The sequence below is a fragment of the Macaca nemestrina genome, chromosome 17 (assembly GCF_043159975.1).
Source record: "Macaca nemestrina isolate mMacNem1 chromosome 17, mMacNem.hap1, whole genome shotgun sequence".
Classification (NCBI taxonomy): domain Eukaryota; kingdom Metazoa; phylum Chordata; class Mammalia; order Primates; family Cercopithecidae; genus Macaca; species Macaca nemestrina.
In genome coordinates, this window is record NC_092141.1 from 37,560,405 (window position 1) to 37,577,034 (window position 16,630).

Genomic DNA, 16,630 nt, shown 5'->3' on the forward strand with positions numbered 1-16,630 from the left:
AGAACCTTCCCAAGTTTTTAAGTTCTGCTTCCCTTTTGATTTTAAATTCTGTCTCTAAATCATTCTTCTTTTCTTTCATTTTCCTAGAAACATTCAAGAGAATGAAGCTGCTCCTTCAATACTTTGCTTAGATATTTCTTCTGCCAAATTTCAGGTTCATCACTCGCAAGCTCTGCCTTCCAGAAAACACTAGGAGCACAATGCAGCCAAGTTCTTTGTCACTTTATGACAAGCATCACCTTTCCTCCAGTTTCCAATAACATGTTCTTCGTTGCCATCTGAAACTTCATCTGGATGATTTTTCCCGTCCATGTTTTTATTTTTTTAAGAGACTGAGTTTCCCTATGTTGGCCAGGTTGGTCTTGAAGTCTCATCCTCAAGTGATCCTCCCGTCTTGGCCTCCCAAAGTCCTAAGATTCCAGGCATGAGACACCAGGCCTGACCCCCTCCATATGCTACCGACATTCTGTCCAGCTCTCCTCTTCTGAGCCCGTACCAGAGTCACCTTTAACCAAGAGTCACAGGGAGAAGACGGCCACCCACACAGCAAGAGACAGGCCTGGAACAGAGCCTTCCTGCACAGCCTCAGTGGGACCCACCCTGCTGACACCTTGATGGTGGACTCATGGTCTCTAGGATTGTGAGACAGTAAGATTCTGTTGTTGAGGGTGCCCAGTCTGTGGTCCTGTAAAACAGCCCTAGAAAACTAACACAGCCTGTTAGCCCACAGATGGTGGAGAGATGGAATGAAATAATAATAGAAATATATGTGAAATAATAATAGAAATAAAGCACACAATAAATGTAATGGGTTTGAATCATCTCCGCATCATCCCTTCCCCTTCTCCCGGGTCCATGGAAGAGTTGTCTTCAAGAAACCTGGTCTCTGGTACCAAAAAGTTTGGGGACTGCTGGTGTAAATCTTTCTAAAAATAGTTAAGCAACATAAGGTTTACCTGCTACAAATAATGCAGATTTAAATGCTAATAAAAATGGGTGCAAATGAAACACTCTTTCTGTGGTCCAGGGAATCTTAACCATTCTATCAGAAAAACTTGCAGCTTGGAACTGCAGCTGTCTTCCCACATCCTGTCCACTGTAAAGCCCTGCAACACACACACATGCACACACGCACGCACACACACGCCCACACACGCACATACATGCACATACATAAATACATTCCTATGCACATACCTGCGCACACACATGCACATACATACATACATACGCATGCATATACCTACACACACACACACAGACACACACACACCCTGTGCTTCATGCCCTCACCAGGGTGTCCTGGGAGAGAATGCATGTTTTTAGGAGAAATGAAGACAACTCAGGCCCCTCATTCTCCTGGTGTTTGCACAAGTGCCTTCTCTGCAGACCATGCTTCAGTGCCTTTCTTGGTTCTCCCTCTTACTGAAAGAGAGAGGCAGAGACCCCTACCCATGTCACCCACCACCTCCACCCCTAGGCTGCCCCAGGCCCAGGTTCCAGAAGTCTCCCAGGATCCAGGAACTAAGGGCAACCACTGGGTTCCGCAGCCGCTAGTCCGTGGGTCAGGCGCCTCTCTGCGAGCTGACAAACCTTGGCTCTCATGCCCCACACCAAGCCAGCCACACCACCGTCCCCCCACCAGCATTATTACTGCCTCCTGATGTTAGCCCTGACAACCCTACTTGCTGATAATCTTGCCCCCTCACACGCTGATCCAGGCAAGCCCAAAGGCTAGCACCCTCCACCCACCCTTCCTGGGGGCCACTCTACTTTCTGCTTGCCCAGATGTCTTCACCTGGCTTTACCAAGCTAGAACAAATAACAGGGATGAGCCCCCGGCCTCTACTGGGAAGATTTGCCAAAATGCTCTCCATTTAGAAGGAGGAACAGTGATGGGGCCTACAAATGACCCCAGGATGGTCACCCAAGCAACAAGAAGGGCAAGGAGCCCAGTTTCCTGCCCTTACCCTGGGAGGATGTGGCCAGGGCACCACAAGGCCCTGGAGAGGGGTGGGTAGGAGAGCAGATCCAACCTCTTCTTCAGGAAGCAGCCACCACCCCAGGAAGTAGCAGATGGGGGCGCACAGGCAGAGCCCCCGGTGCTGTAGAGCAGGGCCAGCAGATCTGTACTCAGCCTCAGCCCCGGGGACCTGCAAGACAGGCTGAGACCCTGATAGGTTTGGATCTGTGTCCCCACCCAAAACTCATCCCTCCTGTGTCAAGGGAGGAACCTGGTGGGAGGTGATTGGATCTGGAGATAGTTTCCCCCGTGCTGCTCCCCTGAGAGTGAGGGAGCCCTCAGGAGAGCTGATGGTTTCAAAGTGCGGCACTTCCTCGTTCTCCACTCACTCCCTCCTGCCGCCTTGTGAAGAAGGTGCCTGCTTCCCCTTCGCCTTCTGCCATAATTGTAATTCCCTGAACTGTGAGTCAATTAAACCTCTTTCCTTTATAAACTACTCAGTCTCAAGTATTTATTATTATTATTATTTTTAACAGAGTTTCAATCTTGTCACTGAGGCTGGAGTGCAATGGCACCATCTAGGCTCACTGCAACCTCTGCCTCCCAGGTTCAAGGGATTCTCCTGCCTCAGCCTCCCAAAGTAGGTGGGATGACAGGCGCCCGTCACCACGCCCAGCTAACATTTTTTGTATTTTTAGTTGAGACGGGGTTTCACCATGTTGGCCAGGCTGGTCTTGAACTCCTGACCTCAGGTGATCCACCCGCCTCGGCCTCCCAAAGTACTGAGATTACACGTGTGAGCCACCACGCCCGGCCTCAAGCATTTCTTTACAGCAGTGTGAAAACAAACTAAAACCCCTTCCCTGAGGTGCCTTCTGCTTAGGCAACCAGCTGCCCCATGTTCCTCCTCTGCCTCCTGGTCTTTCTGTTCCCATGATGAGGGCCAAGTGATAAACAGGGCCAGCCCCAGCCCCATCCTACTGCAGCCCGTGTGGCTGCTGGAGAGGCCGCGCCCCTTTCCTCATCCCAAGGGGCCCTGATACGCTCTTTGGATCCTGGAGGAAACTGACCCCCTATTCTCACACTGGTGTAACTTCTTCCAAGACCTCAAAGCTGGACAACATGGGCCCGTCTTTTTTTTTTTTTTTTTTTTTTTTTTTTGAGACGGAGTCTCGCGCTGTGTCACCCAGGCTGGAGTGCAGTGGCGCGATCTCGGCTCACTGCAAGCTCCGCCTCCCAGGTTCACGCCATTCTCCTGCCTCAGCCTCCCAGTAGCTGGGACTACAGACGCCCGCCACCACGCCCGGCTAGTTTTTTCTATTTTTAGTAGAGACGGGGTTTCACCATGTTAGCCAGGATGGTCTCGATCTCCTGACCTCGTGACCCACCCGCCTCGGCCTCTCAAAGTGCTGGGATTACAGGCTTGAGCCACCGTGCCCGGCCGGGCCGGTCTTTTTAAATGTCTCCACTTGCTAGGGTTGTCACTGGGACAGCACTAGAGGGTGGTGGCAATGGATGAATGGATGGTTGGATGGATGGACAGTAGTCCAGGGATGATGTCCCTGTCTGTACTGACCTGGGCCCTTCCTCCAATGAGCAGCCTTCCTCAGTGAGTTTATACAATTGTCCCTTGGTATCCATGGAGGATTAGTTCTAGGGTCCCGGGGATGCCAAAATCCATGGATGCTCAAGTCCCTGATATAACATGGCCTAGTATTTACATAAAAGCTATGCACATCCTCCAGTAGACATTAGACCATTACTAGATTATTTATGATATGTAATACAATGCGGATGCTACATAAATGGTTGTGATACTGTATTCTTTAGGGAATGATGACAAGAACAAAGTCTGCACATATTCAGTAGAGACATAACCATGCAATTTATTTTCTGAATATTTTCCATCTGCTGTTGCTGAATCCACAGATGCAGAGCTCCCGGCCAAGTGTGCTTTGAGAGTAGGGTGGGTGAGGTTGCTAATGAGTACAGGGGAGCAGGTGTCAATCAGAGGTCCCTGCATTGAGGCATCTGGACGCCCTATCTTGGGACTTGAGACTCCGTTTGAGTGGCACAGGCAGACTGAGTCCAGGTCAAAGTTCACCCCTTGAAGCTTCATTTTATCCCAAGCTCTTTCTGGACCCTGGAATTTGGCATCCCCTAGGCCCTGGCAGGAAGGACAGATGAACCAGATTTTAGATAACATGTCTGGAATAGAGTGAGGCCCTACTGTGTGCCTGGCACTTTCCCCACAGAATCCTCTAGCTAGAACATTCAAGGGTCATGGTGAGAAATACCCAGTTAAAATATCAGAAATTTAAAAAAAAGATACCATTAGAGACACGAAAATACCATTAAGTAATAGTAGTAGCATTTGTATTCTGAGATTCAACAGTAGTGGTCACTTCCCTCCATCCTTATGTGTATCCCACACCACCCTGGGCGAGGAGGGCTGAGGTTAGGGAACACCTGTGGATGCTCTGATACTGGTCCTGGGCCTCGGGGGTGACAGTGATGAGGAACTGGGTGCACACATGAATGGGGCAGCCAGGCCTGGCCAGAGAAGGCACACACACGTGCACAGATGTGTTTACCCATGTACAGGTGTGCACGCATGCACACAAACACATTGCAGGCAGGCATGTGGCCGCCTCAGGCAGCGGAGGACCCTGACTCTGGGCCCTGCTGACCCGGGCAAGGCCCCACTGTGATGCGTGCCATGACCTCAGAATGTCACTGGTGCTTAGCACCAATCCGCTCTCCGGCCTGCCTCTGTGTTCTACGGCAGTTACCCACGCACAGTGGTATCAGCTACACACGCACAGTGGTATCTGGGACCAGTTTTGTGGACTCAAAGGTTTTCTACCTGAGAGGCATAACGCAGGCCAACTGATTCATCGGAATCAGGTGAGTGCGACCTGCTCTCTTCCCTCCAGGCTGACTTGGGGACAGTGGCTATGCTGTGGGTGGTGTTGGCCTCTGGGCAGCTACCGAGGAGGGTCATCCCTGAGCACTCACCGGTCGCCCGTTCTACTGTAGACGATTGGCTCTTTCGTCCTCATGGTGGCTTCATAGAGTGAGTGCTGTTCCCTAGTGTACCCATTCGACAGGTGAGACGTCTGGGGTCAGAGAGGCGGTTACCGGCCTGGGAATCCAGACAGGACCCTGGGTTTTGCTCTCAGCCCTGCCGTACGCTGTGCTGGAATTCAGGCCTGAACCCTGTGACCTCCCTGCCCTAGATCCCAAGTCTTCCCAGGTTTCCCATCCTGATGGGGCAGAGCCTGGCCCTGGCAAAGCCACTGGAATAGATCCACTGTGGGTGGGGGAATAGGAGGGTCCTCAGAACACCTCTGTGCCCTAAGCTGGGTCCTGATGGTGGCTGTGGGCCTCACTGAACTCACATGGTCCCTTGTCCTGGGGAACCTTCTGTCTTTGGGTAGCTGTGGAAAATGAAGGAGCCCTGGAGGGCTGGCTGGGGGGAGACTATCTTCTCTTCTGTTCAAAGGGGTCCGGGCACTAGGGTTCTCTCCACATATTTCTTGCTCTGTCTGGTCATTTTGAGGCCTCGCCCTCCTTTTACCCCAAGTGTTCCCAGGAGGGATGGTCCATCCAGGTGTTCTCTGGGACCAAGGACCCACTGTCCTTCCTCAGCGACCTGGGAAAATGAAGCCCCCTCCTGTAGGGACAGCTCAGAATGGTGGAGTCCAGTCCCTCCCCGAGTGAGGGTTTCCCCTAGCACAATAGATGATTTTCATCCCCCAAACCGAACACCCTCCTGCTCAACTGGCATTATTCCTTAAGTGGCTTCACTGTTCAGACTCAACAGCCACGGGAGCCAAAGTGATGAGTGGAGAAGAACAGAGCAGTCAGGAGAGATCTTGTTCCCTGTAGGAAACTGGACATCTCTGTGGTCCCTGAGCATCCCAGGAGGCCGATAGTACAGCGACCTCTGGTCACTGACCTCAGTCTCCCTCCACATCCCTGGAATAGCCCATCATGGGCCCTTCACCCTTGGCAGGTGGACACTATTCAACCTGCTGGGGCAGGTGTGTCCCCATTTCATGGCATTTGGGGATGATGGGACTCTCTGTCGAGGTCGCACTGTCCTCAAGTCCTTGGGATGATGCCCACCCCTGCTTGGGACTGGAGACTGCAGAGACTCATGCATGTGTGGGACACTAGGTCTGGCGCCTTCTTACCCGGGGGCACTGGTGGAATGGGGGTTACGCAGCCAACCAGCATCTGGGAGCCTGGCGGGAACGGTTCAGGTGTTCTCCGAAGCTCTCAAGTACAATGTAACTTTTAGATGATTTTGTCTCACAGGATGGTAATCGTAGAGGATGCAGATAGTTTGCGGGCACAGGAGCGAGAGAATATCATCATGAACTATGAGAAGGTACAGGTCGGTCTGCTCCTTGGAGGGAGGCCTCTTCCAGTGCGCCCTGGTCAAAGGGTCCTGGGCTCCCTAGGAGCACAGAGTGGGCACGGGTGGCCACTACCCCCAGGCCCTTGCACCCTTTGCCTTGGACCCCTCACCAAACCTCCCTCTGGGTTACAGGGACACCGAGCCGGGCTGCCAGAGGACATGGGGCCTGAGCCTGTTGGAATCTACAACAACATTGATCGCTTTGGGATTGTGCAGTGAGTCCTCTGTGCTCCCCTCACCCCTGAAGCACCTGTCTCAGCTCAGGGATGGGTTTGCTTTCAGAAAGGCCTTTCTGAGGCAGGACTGCCTCGCCGGGTCAGGCCAACCTCCTTTCCAGGGTCAGAACTCCTCCCTAACTCCCCTGCAGGTCCAGCCCGAGGTTGCTGTTAGGCCAGAGGTGCGGGGCCCATCTAGGGAGCGGGTGGGAATGGAGACTGGGCTAGGTCAGGCCCCTGGACTCTCAGCAGTTCTGTCCCCAAGTTAGCACAAGAGAAGCGGGCTAGCCTGAGGGTCTGGCCATGTCTACTTGGAAACAACGCCAGTGAAATCCAAGGGTTGTGGCTACAGGGTGAGGGGACGCCTGGCCCAGCCTCAGGGCTGTTGTCCAGCAGGTCTCTGAGGGCCCACCTGCCCCTGTCCTCCCTCATTTCCCTAGAGCTACAGCCCTCACTGTCCCCATGGGGAAGGGGGAAAGGTATGGGAACGATGGGAGCGGTGGCCCTAGGAGAATGGGGGAGGAGATGGGCAGGGCCCCGTTCTGGGTATATCATGGTGAGGCCAGGGAGGCAGCAGGGCTTGTGGCTAGAGACCCTGGGTCTGGTGCTGGGAAAGGACCTGGGGCCATGTAAGAGGAGCTCAGCCAGGAGTCCATCCCTTAGGGTTCATAGGATGGAGAGACAGAGGATCCCGGGGGAGGTAGGGTGGGAGGGAGCTGATGAGCCGTGCCACTTCTGAAAGGCAGGGTGTATGGGTCAGGTGCAGGGAGAGGCAGGTGGAAACTGGGAGTCAGAACCTGCAAGGGCCTTGGGGCTTTTAAGTGGGATGGGCCCCTGGTAGACCAGGAGTACACCGGGCAGGTCTCAGGGCAGGCTCCCTTGACCCTGGTGGTGTGATGTGGTCACTCCCTGAGGGACTCCTGTCAGGGCCCAGTCGCCCACCCTGGGCAGCCCCCATCCCACCTCAGGCCTGACCTTTCTCAGCTCCAGCAGAAAGCACCACCTCCAGTCCAGGACGGGCAGCCCCATTGTGCAGCCTGACCACCCCCCACACCAGGGGCCCCAGTAACCCCGGCCAGGCTGGCCCCGCACTCCTTCTTCTCCCAGGTCCTGCCCCTCCTGGGAGTCAGCCCCACAGGAAGGTCCTTGTCCTCCCTTCCCTGTGTCTTTTCCTGGACTGAGCCCTGAGCTAGATAGGGATATAGCCTGTCCTTTCTGGGGGTTGGGTCCCAGTCTCGGGTAGCTCCAGGCCCTGTGCAGGTCCTCAGTTCTGCCTGGGTTGTCTTACAGTGAGACAGAGCTGCCTCCTGCCACTGCTCGGGAGGCGAAGGTAAGAGCCTGATGCATGGGGAGGGGGCTGAACCAGGGATGTGGGGACTGGGCGGGTGGTCAGTGAGGCAGAGGAGGCAGCTGGCCTGGATGGTGGCGGGTGAGGGCAACACGATGTCCCTGGGAGGGGCAGCACTCCCTGCTGGAACTGACCGCAGGTTGCTGTAACTTTGGCAGCTTGATAAGATTCCAAAGTGAGAACCACAATTGTGGCTTGGGGGTGGCTGCCCGCCTGTGTCAGGACCCCACCTAGAGGCTGGGACCTGACCTAAGACTGGTGTGTCTGTGGCCTGAGGATGGCACGTCCCGGGGTCCCAAAGCCAGCCCACTGGCGCTTATTTGCTCAAAGGCTCTCAACCCTTAGGGTCTGCCCTTCCCTGGCTCTCTCCAGCTGGGTCCACCAGGGATCCAGAGCCCAAGATACAGCATCCACGGGCGGCTCTGGGAAGCCTGGCAGCTCCCCTAACTCCAACATTCCTCATTTGACAGCAAATGCGGCGGGAGATAACACGAAAGAGCAAGTGGATGGAAATGCTGGGACACTGGGAGACATATAAGAACAGTGAAAAGGTAATGTGTGGAGGGAGAGGCCCCGGGAACCACTCTGCAGAGACAGGGGATGGGCACCCATGGCTGTGGCCTGGCACCGTCAGCCTCTCAGAGGGCGGGTGGCACACTGTCCTCACCCAGAGGACTGCAGGCCTGGTCGGTGATTTGCCTGCCTGTTTGTGCAAGCGTCACCTTGCCGGGAGGGAATCTGAATCTAGGGCTGGGACCACCCGGAGCTCAAGGCTAGGGATGCCCTGGTGACCCAAAGGAAGGAAAATGTTCAGATCAGAGTCCCGTCTCTGAGTGTCTATCCACTCTTTCAATCCTGGGAAGGGAGACTGTGTCCCAGCTTAATGTCACCTCTAACGAGGAATCATGGGGCCAAAACCAACCATTTCCAGAATCCTCGGGCTCTGGTCCTCACTGGGGTCGCCCCGTGGCCTGTGACACCAGGTTGTTTTCTGCCCACAGCTGAGAGATCGAGTATATAAGGGCATTCCTATGAACATCCGGGGCCAAGTGTGGTCAGTCCTGCTGAACATACAGGAAGTCAAGTCGAAAAACCCCAGAACATACAAGGTACACTCAGCCAGAGCACGACAAACAGGACAGGCCGTGTCAGGGGCTCAGGTCTCCAGCTGGAGGGAGCATCAAGCCCAGGCTGGGGGGTGGGTAGGATGGTCAGATGCACATCCCGGGCACGGACGGTGACATAGTCGCCACAGACAAACTCGGCTCTGGTGACCCTCCCCGGCTTCAGTAACAAGCCAAAAAGCAGCTTTGTGCAGAAGGAAACCTTCCTGCTTTCCTTCCTTCCCGGAGTGCTGACTGTGGGCTGACTGCCATTTGGGGCCGGGAGTCTTCCATCCGTTCTGAGGCTGCTTCCTCCTCTTGGCCCTGCCCTACAGGTCATGAAGGAGAAGGGCAAGAGGTCATCTGAACACATCCACCAGATCGATGTGGACATGAGCAGGACATTAAGGACTCACATCTTCTTCAGGGATCGATACGGAACCAAGTAAGCCTATGGGAGCCACAGGGTCTCAACAGAGATGGAGTGAACGAAAGGGATGGGGGCTTCCCCGGAGAAGAGGCCAGGGTCACCCAGGAGGGATGACAGAGCTGCCAAGACCTCCCCTGACCCAGGGAGCAGCCGGCACCATGAACTGAGCACCTGGTTCCAAGCCCTGGGCCAGACTGGAACATGTGGGGCCAGAACCCAGGAGGATCCTGAGGAGACAGAAGGCAGCAAACAAAATCATGCACAATGGTGAAAGGTGCTCTCCCGGACCCACGGGGACCCATGGTAGGACTCACGGGAGGGTGGCAGGATGGAGGGCCCATGAGCCTCTCCAGGCAACACTGACAGCACCAAATGCTGGGGCAATTAGGGGTCCTGGAAACTGTCATCCTGGTCTGCTGGGAACAGGACATGGCACAGCCACTTTGGCAGCCAGTTTGGCAGTGACTCACAAAGCTCAATGGACTTGAACCACGTGTCCCCAAAGTATCACAAATATTGAACCCACTGATTTGAAAACTGATGTCCACATGAAACCTGCATGCCACGTCCGCTGCTTGATTCATCATCACTCACACAAGGAGCCTTTGGGGACAGTCTTCAACATGGGAATGGGGAGAGCAAGGCTGGTCCTCCCTTCAAACGGAAGACCCAGTGAGAAAAGGGAATGAGCCAGTGATGCCCGCACGAATGCGGGTGGATCCTAGATGCATTTTGCTGAGGGAAAGAAGCCAGACCCAATAAGCTACCACGTAGGATTCCCATTCCTGGGCCATTCTGGAAAAGGCCAAACCATAGGGATTGAGAAACAGTCTGGGTGGCCGGGGGCTGAGGGATCAGGGAGAGGCTGGGTGCATAGGGGCCACCCTGGAGACTTGGAAGATGAAGGAGTCACTTCAGGAGGGGCTGGAGCGGTCGCCAGGAGACTCTGCCCATTGGTTTACAACCGTGGAGGAACTGTACACCCAAAGGCTGAACTGGCGTGTCTGCAAACTGAAAATAAATAAAGAAAATCATTCAGAGTGAAAAGGATCAGGCAAGTCACTGTACAACTGGGCTATCTGCATGTCACAGATGTGGATTTTACTGAAACATTTCCTCAAAGTCAAAGGCCCTGAAGAGCTCACTGATTATCTGGTGAATCATCTGAACCTGAAATGGGATTTGTTGTTAGGCTTTGTAGACAAAGTGAAACTAACGGCATCTGCACAAAACAAACAAAAGCCTCCTTTCTCTGTTTCCTAGGCAGCGGGAACTATTCTACATCCTCCTGGCATATTCGGAGTATAATCCGGTGAGTATTCCCGGCAGTACGTTCCTGGGCAGTATTTCCCTGTTCACAGGAGTGGGTTTCTGGTGGGGGTGTCGCTGCTTCTTTTAAAATTAGTATTTGTGAGCCACCAGGATATAGGAGGTAGGACTCCAGCTCACTGCTGGCATGAACCTCCAAGCAAGGGGGTGGTCTCAAGGGGTCAAGCTGAGACACAAAGGAGTCGGGGCCTGGACTCCTGGTGTCACCTGGGTCTGACCACCACTTCTCAGAACAAGAAATGATGCCCTCCTCTTGGGGCTGCCCCAAAGCCCAGGAGCTTGGCAGGGTCGCATGCAGGATGGTGCCATCAGGAGACAGTTTGGACAAGGTGCTGAAGTGCCTGATGGACTTGGCACTTGTCATGAAATGAATTTGCATCCTGAGGAAGCCTCTTCATCAGAGGAAGCCTCCCCAGTCACCTCTGCCCTCTCCAATGACATGAGTCCTCCCAGGTGACCTCAGTCCTCCCAGGTGATGTCCTTTCACGGTGACTCTGGCTCTTGCAGGAGGTGGGCTACTGCAGGGACCTGAGCCACATTGCGGCCTTGTTCCTCCTTTATCTGCCTGAGGAGGATGCATTCTGGGCACTGGTGCAGCTGCTGGCCAGGGAGAGGCACTCCCTGCAGGGTAAGTGAACAGGTGCCCAAGGGACCTCATGCAGTCAGACCCAGGGATGGCCACCCTGGCCAGATGATCTCAGCTTTCAGCGAAGGCACCTTCCTTGGCCAGCTCCTTGGGAGTCTTTAGGATGTCCTGCTGAGGGTCCCACAGGGGTCCACGGCTGACCCCAAAGCCGAAGTCAGACACCTTTCATCCCCATCAGCGGAGGGCATCTCATCCTCCCCGTGGCCACCCTCTGTGTCCTGCTGCCACGCCTTCTGGATCTGATTGTGCAGCTGACTCTCCAATCCCTGAGAATCCTGCTGCCCTTGGTGCCCATGAATGGGCCGACCAATCCCAGGTGGCAGCATCTCCCCAACCTGTGTCCCCTGGCCTGAACTCACTTCCAGGAGACGACCAAGAGCCCAGCACCCACCCTGCTCTGGCTGCCGTGTGGTGGCCTCAAGTCATGTTTGCCCTTTTTGCACCTTGGTCCAGGAGGCGTCCAGGGGAACCTTCAGCCAGGCTCCAGGGGATGTTCCTGCCCCACGTCCCCAGGGCAAAAGCTGCATGGTGGGTCACCAGATGGGAGGGTGAAAGGCTTCCAGGTTTTAGGTCCTCTCCAGCTGCCCAGCTCTTCCTGCTGATGGCTCCACATCTTGGGGGAAGGCTCTGATTTCTTGATGGGCTTGGGGCTTCTCAGGATTCCACAGCCCAAATGGCGGGACAGTCCAGGGCCTCCAAGACCATCAGGAGCATGTGGTACCCATGTCACAACACAAGACCAGGTGGCATCTGGTGAGTTTATGGCGTCTGGCGAGCAAGCTTGGGCTCTTCCCCAGAGACTCTGCCTCCCGTGGTGCTGGAGGAACGGGGACTGGAGCCCCTGGTGGGGCTGGTGACTGGCTGAGTCCAGCCAGGGCCTGACCTGGAACTTCGGGTTCTCCATGGGGTGGGAGTTGGATTCCTTTCCTGCCCTGGAGGAGACAGAGGCACAGGGATGGGGGCCCAGCTCCCGCAGAGCAGGGCAAAGGGCAGTGTGTCCACCGGGAGTGTGGGAAGGGGACGGTGTTGTGGGGAGCCCTGGACACCGCCCAGTGTTCTGCACTAGGGGAAGGGTCTTCAGAGGCCCTGCAAGAGGGAGGTTTTTAGGGCAGCCCAGGGGGCCCTGAGCACCTCTGTTCCTCCCATCAGGACAAGGAAGGTCTTTGCGCGCAGGATTCCTCCTTAGGCTGGCTTCTCCAGATGTTGAATGACGGGGTAAGAAGGCACAGGGAGACCCTGGCTCAGGGACCCTCGTTGCCCTGCAGTGCCCTGCTTCCCCAGCCAGGGGATCTGGCTCACCCACAGCCCACAGGAGGCTCCACCCACAGGAGGGCCCTCACAGGACACCCAAACCAAACCCTCTGCCCAAGAGGGGTCATCCCAGGGCAATGACTGGGGCTCAGGACCAGCCTTATAGGCAGACTGGGCCAAGACCTGACTTGGGAGGGATCAGGGAAGCCTCAAGCCCTGAGCAAGCCCCTCTCTCCAGGAGCCACACTCCCAGTCCAATGAGTGCCCCCCATGAGGAGCTGCAAGACCTTGTCTGACCCAGCGTCCTGGAGGGCTCAGGAAACCCTCATGGGGAAGGTCACTGACTCTGGGGACTGAAGCCCCAGTGGGCTCAGCTCGAGCCACCAGCCCCAGCCTGGAAGGGCTACAGTCTCCCACACCTGCTATCCCCACAGATCTCTCTTGGGCTCATCCTGCGCCTGTGGGACGTGTATTTGCTGGAAGGAGAACAGGTGTTGATGCCGATGACAAGCATCACCTTTCAAGTTCAGAGGAGTAAGTCTCCGTGTGCCCAGTGGGGCCTGGGGAGCCCTGGGGTCAGACGCTGACTTACCCGAGGGCAGCTTCCTCACACTGTCCTCATGATCCTCTGTTCTGGCCCAGAGGGAGGTCTGGCCAGGTGGGCTGGGCAGGGCACAGAGACACCGAGCCCATCCCCCACATGACCCAGATGAATGTTGTGAGCACTTCCCTACCCACTTCCCCCAGCCACGGTCTCCTGTGCACATCCGAACCACTGGGGTGGCCACAAAAGATTCCCGCATCGCCTAGTGGGAGCCTGAAGTGGCCACGGGGTATCAGCTGTGCTCCCTCCCAGGGAATTCTCCTGGCCTGATGTCCACCCTGTCCCTAGAGCGCCTCATGAAGACATCCAGGTCTGGCCTGTGGGCACGGTTTCGGAACCTGTTCTTTCACACCTGGGAGTTGGATGATGACTCTGTGCTCAAGCATCTTAGGGCCTCTACGAAGAAACTAACAAGGAAGCAAGGGGACCTGCCACCCCCAGGTGGGCTCCAGTGCCATGTCCCCTCCCATGTCACCCTCTGGGGCAGTCAATAGTGGGGGAGTGCCCGAAACCCACAACCCTACTCCCTGGTCCTTCCTCTTTACCGTTTCTTCCTCCTCTTCCTCCTGGACTCTGAGAAAGTACAGGAGGCCACCGGTCCTCACGGCAGGCGCTCAGTGCGTGTGTACTGGATGTGATGTGCACGCAAGAGGGCGATGTGGGCATGACCCTCCAACAAGCCCCCTCCCACATTCCACAGTGTCTCTGTCTCCCCATCACAGGACCCTCAAGGGCACTAAAGGAGCCAGACCCATTTGTGGGAAACCCCACCCCTCCCTGCAAGCACCCACAGCCTCAGAGAGCAGCAGAGGCCCCTCACTCCTGCACGCTCCTCCAAGGTTTCCAGGACAACAAACCTTGAGCCAGGGAGACAAGGGAATCGGGTGTCCCTGGCCCCAGAGCATTCATGGAGAGGGCACAGGCGGGACCTCGGGCGAGAGCCAGAGCCCAGAATTCAGGCAGATGTGGGAACGGTCAGTCCTGGCATGGACTGGGCAGCCCAGGAAGGCAGAGGGTGACCCACGTCCAGGTCCAATCACCCACTGTGGAGATGGGTCCCCATGTGAGGTGACAAGGGGCTGGGTGACATCCAAGTCCCCTCCCACCTGAGTTCTCACTGGGGGCTATATCCCTGGTCCAAGAGCCCTGGGACGAGGGTGTGTGGTAGGAAGCCCCCAGCCAGTCCGAACCCTGGGGGCAGTCCTAGGAGCTACCTGTCATGCCCTCATAGCTTCCCCATGCCAGGCAGCACACCCCCCTCCCTCTGGGATCAGCACACTACAGGCGCGTCCTCAGTGTCAGACCACGGGGCCACACAGAGACCCTGAGGACTCCAGAGACCCAGGCAGGTGGGGCCTGGCCGGGAAAGGCCTGCATGGGCTCATTAGAGACGCTGACCACGTCTGTTTTCCTTTCAGCCAAACCCGAGCAAGGGTCCTTAACACCCAGGCCTGTGCCGGCTTCAAGTGGCAGGACGACCCTCTGCAAGGGGGACAGGCAGACCCCTCCAGGCCCACCAGCCCGGTTCCAGCGGCCCATTTGGTTAGTTTCCCCACCATGGGCACCTTGTTCTTCCACATCTTGTCCTGGTGGGGCTGTCCGGGAAGACACCTACCCTGTGGGCACTCAGGATGTGCCCAGCCCGGCCCCGGCTCAGGGAAGACCTCAGGGTTCCTGGAGATTCCTGGAGTGGAACTCGATGCCCCAGCTCCCGACGGACCTGGATGTAGGGGGCCCTTGGTTCCCCCATTATGATTTCGAACAGAGCTGCTGGGTCCGTGTTCCTTCTGAATGTGTCCTGGACAGCCCCGGGACTGTGGGACAGGGCCAGCTCGAGAAGCCCGCTGGGACCCTGACACCAGGCCCTGCCCAGGCCCATCAGGACTGAGGGAGGCCAGGAGATATCCCACTACAACAGGGCACCCCGTCTACGGACAAGAGACTTGCACCCAATTTCTTCAATGGCACCGTATCCCAGGAAGACCAGCTGGCCACCTGCTGGCAGGCAGAACACCCTGCGGAGGGGTGACATTGGCTTTCACTGCACTGAGCCACAATGTGGACATGGACTTCCAGCCCTGCCCTGCACCCAGCACTGATTCCAACCAGGACGGCTCCTTAACAGCTAGGGACGAGTAGCAGTGCACTCCCACCTCAGGGCCTTGCCTCTGCACCTCTACTTGGAAAATTCTCATTTCCCTCCAGCCTTTTAGAAGCATCTGGGGCAGGGCTCATGGCCCCATAACTTCCCGAGGCTTAACTACCCAAGCCAGCTTCACGTCCTCGTTTTATTTTTTGTTAAACTTATGAAAATTGATTAAGAAAGTGTGCAGCTCGAAAGACCTTCACAGATGGAACACACCAGCCCCCAGATCACAAAGCCAACCATGCCCAGCCCCTCCCAGCACCCCCAGCCGTGTGACCAGCTTTCTGAATTCCCACAACACCGTGTGCCTGCCTTTGTATTTTCAACTCATAGACGATTAACCCCTTCATGTTTTAAAATAAATGTTTTCTGTTGAAATTATTTTAGATATAAAAGATTGAAAAGGCACTACAGTGGCCTCCTATACCTTCCCTCCAGCTGCCCCTAATAATGACGTTTTGCAGTCCCATGGCACATAAGAAATTTAGACTGGGTGTGGTGGCTCACACCTGTAATCCCAGCAATTTGAGAGGTCGAGGCAGGACGTTCAGGTTCACTTGAGTCTAGAAGTCTGGGACCAGCCTGGGAAACACAGGTGGACCCTGTCTCTAGAGAAAAGTCAAAGAAACTAGCCTGGCATGGTGACGGGTGCCTATGGTCCCACTTAGGAGGCTGAGGCAGGATTGCTGGAGCCCATGAGTTCCAGAAAGCAGTGAGCCATGACTGCACCACTGCACTCCAGCCTGGGTGACCGAGTCAGACTTCCCCTCTTAAAAAAAATTAGCAATTTAATGTGGGTACAGGGTACAATCCTGTTAACTAAATAATAATGTGAACTATTATCTAAGGTTATTAAGGCTGGAATTCTCCCATTTTTGCCTAACTTCTCATACTTGTCCCAAGATCCCACTTCGGACTCACCCTCTGCCTTCAGCTCATGTCTCCTCAGCTTCCTCCAGATGGTCCAGCAAACACACACCTGGGCTGAATGGTAGAGCTGATTGCTTGTACACAAGGGGAGACCTGTGGGCAGGGGTTTTCAAACTTATACAGCAAATGAGTTTTCCATGGTGTTCTGGAGATCACCCTTTGAGAAACACTTTGACAGTGAATCCAGGCCCCAGTATCCATCAGCTGCTCTAATGAATTTTGTGGAAGCTCAGTGAACA

At 55.4% G+C, this 16,630-nt stretch overlaps 1 protein-coding gene across 1 annotated transcript; it reads left to right on the forward strand.

Moving 5' to 3' along the window:
• Positions 1 to 4,716: 4,716 nt before the first annotated feature.
• On the forward strand, positions 4,717 to 15,840 carry LOC139359518 (TBC1 domain family member 3B-like). The gene is made up of 14 exons (XM_071082637.1): positions 4,717 to 4,870; positions 6,287 to 6,359; positions 6,522 to 6,604; positions 7,895 to 7,934; positions 8,423 to 8,508; positions 8,959 to 9,061; positions 9,391 to 9,500; positions 10,749 to 10,797; positions 11,322 to 11,442; positions 12,119 to 12,213; positions 12,610 to 12,675; positions 13,146 to 13,245; positions 13,604 to 13,756; positions 14,734 to 15,840. Exons 2-14 carry the CDS (start codon positions 6,288 to 6,290, stop codon positions 15,201 to 15,203), a joined length of 1,548 nt encoding a protein of 515 aa, XP_070938738.1. The 5' UTR covers positions 4,717 to 4,870; position 6,287; the 3' UTR covers positions 15,204 to 15,840.
• The last annotated feature ends 790 nt before the right edge of the window (positions 15,841 to 16,630 follow it).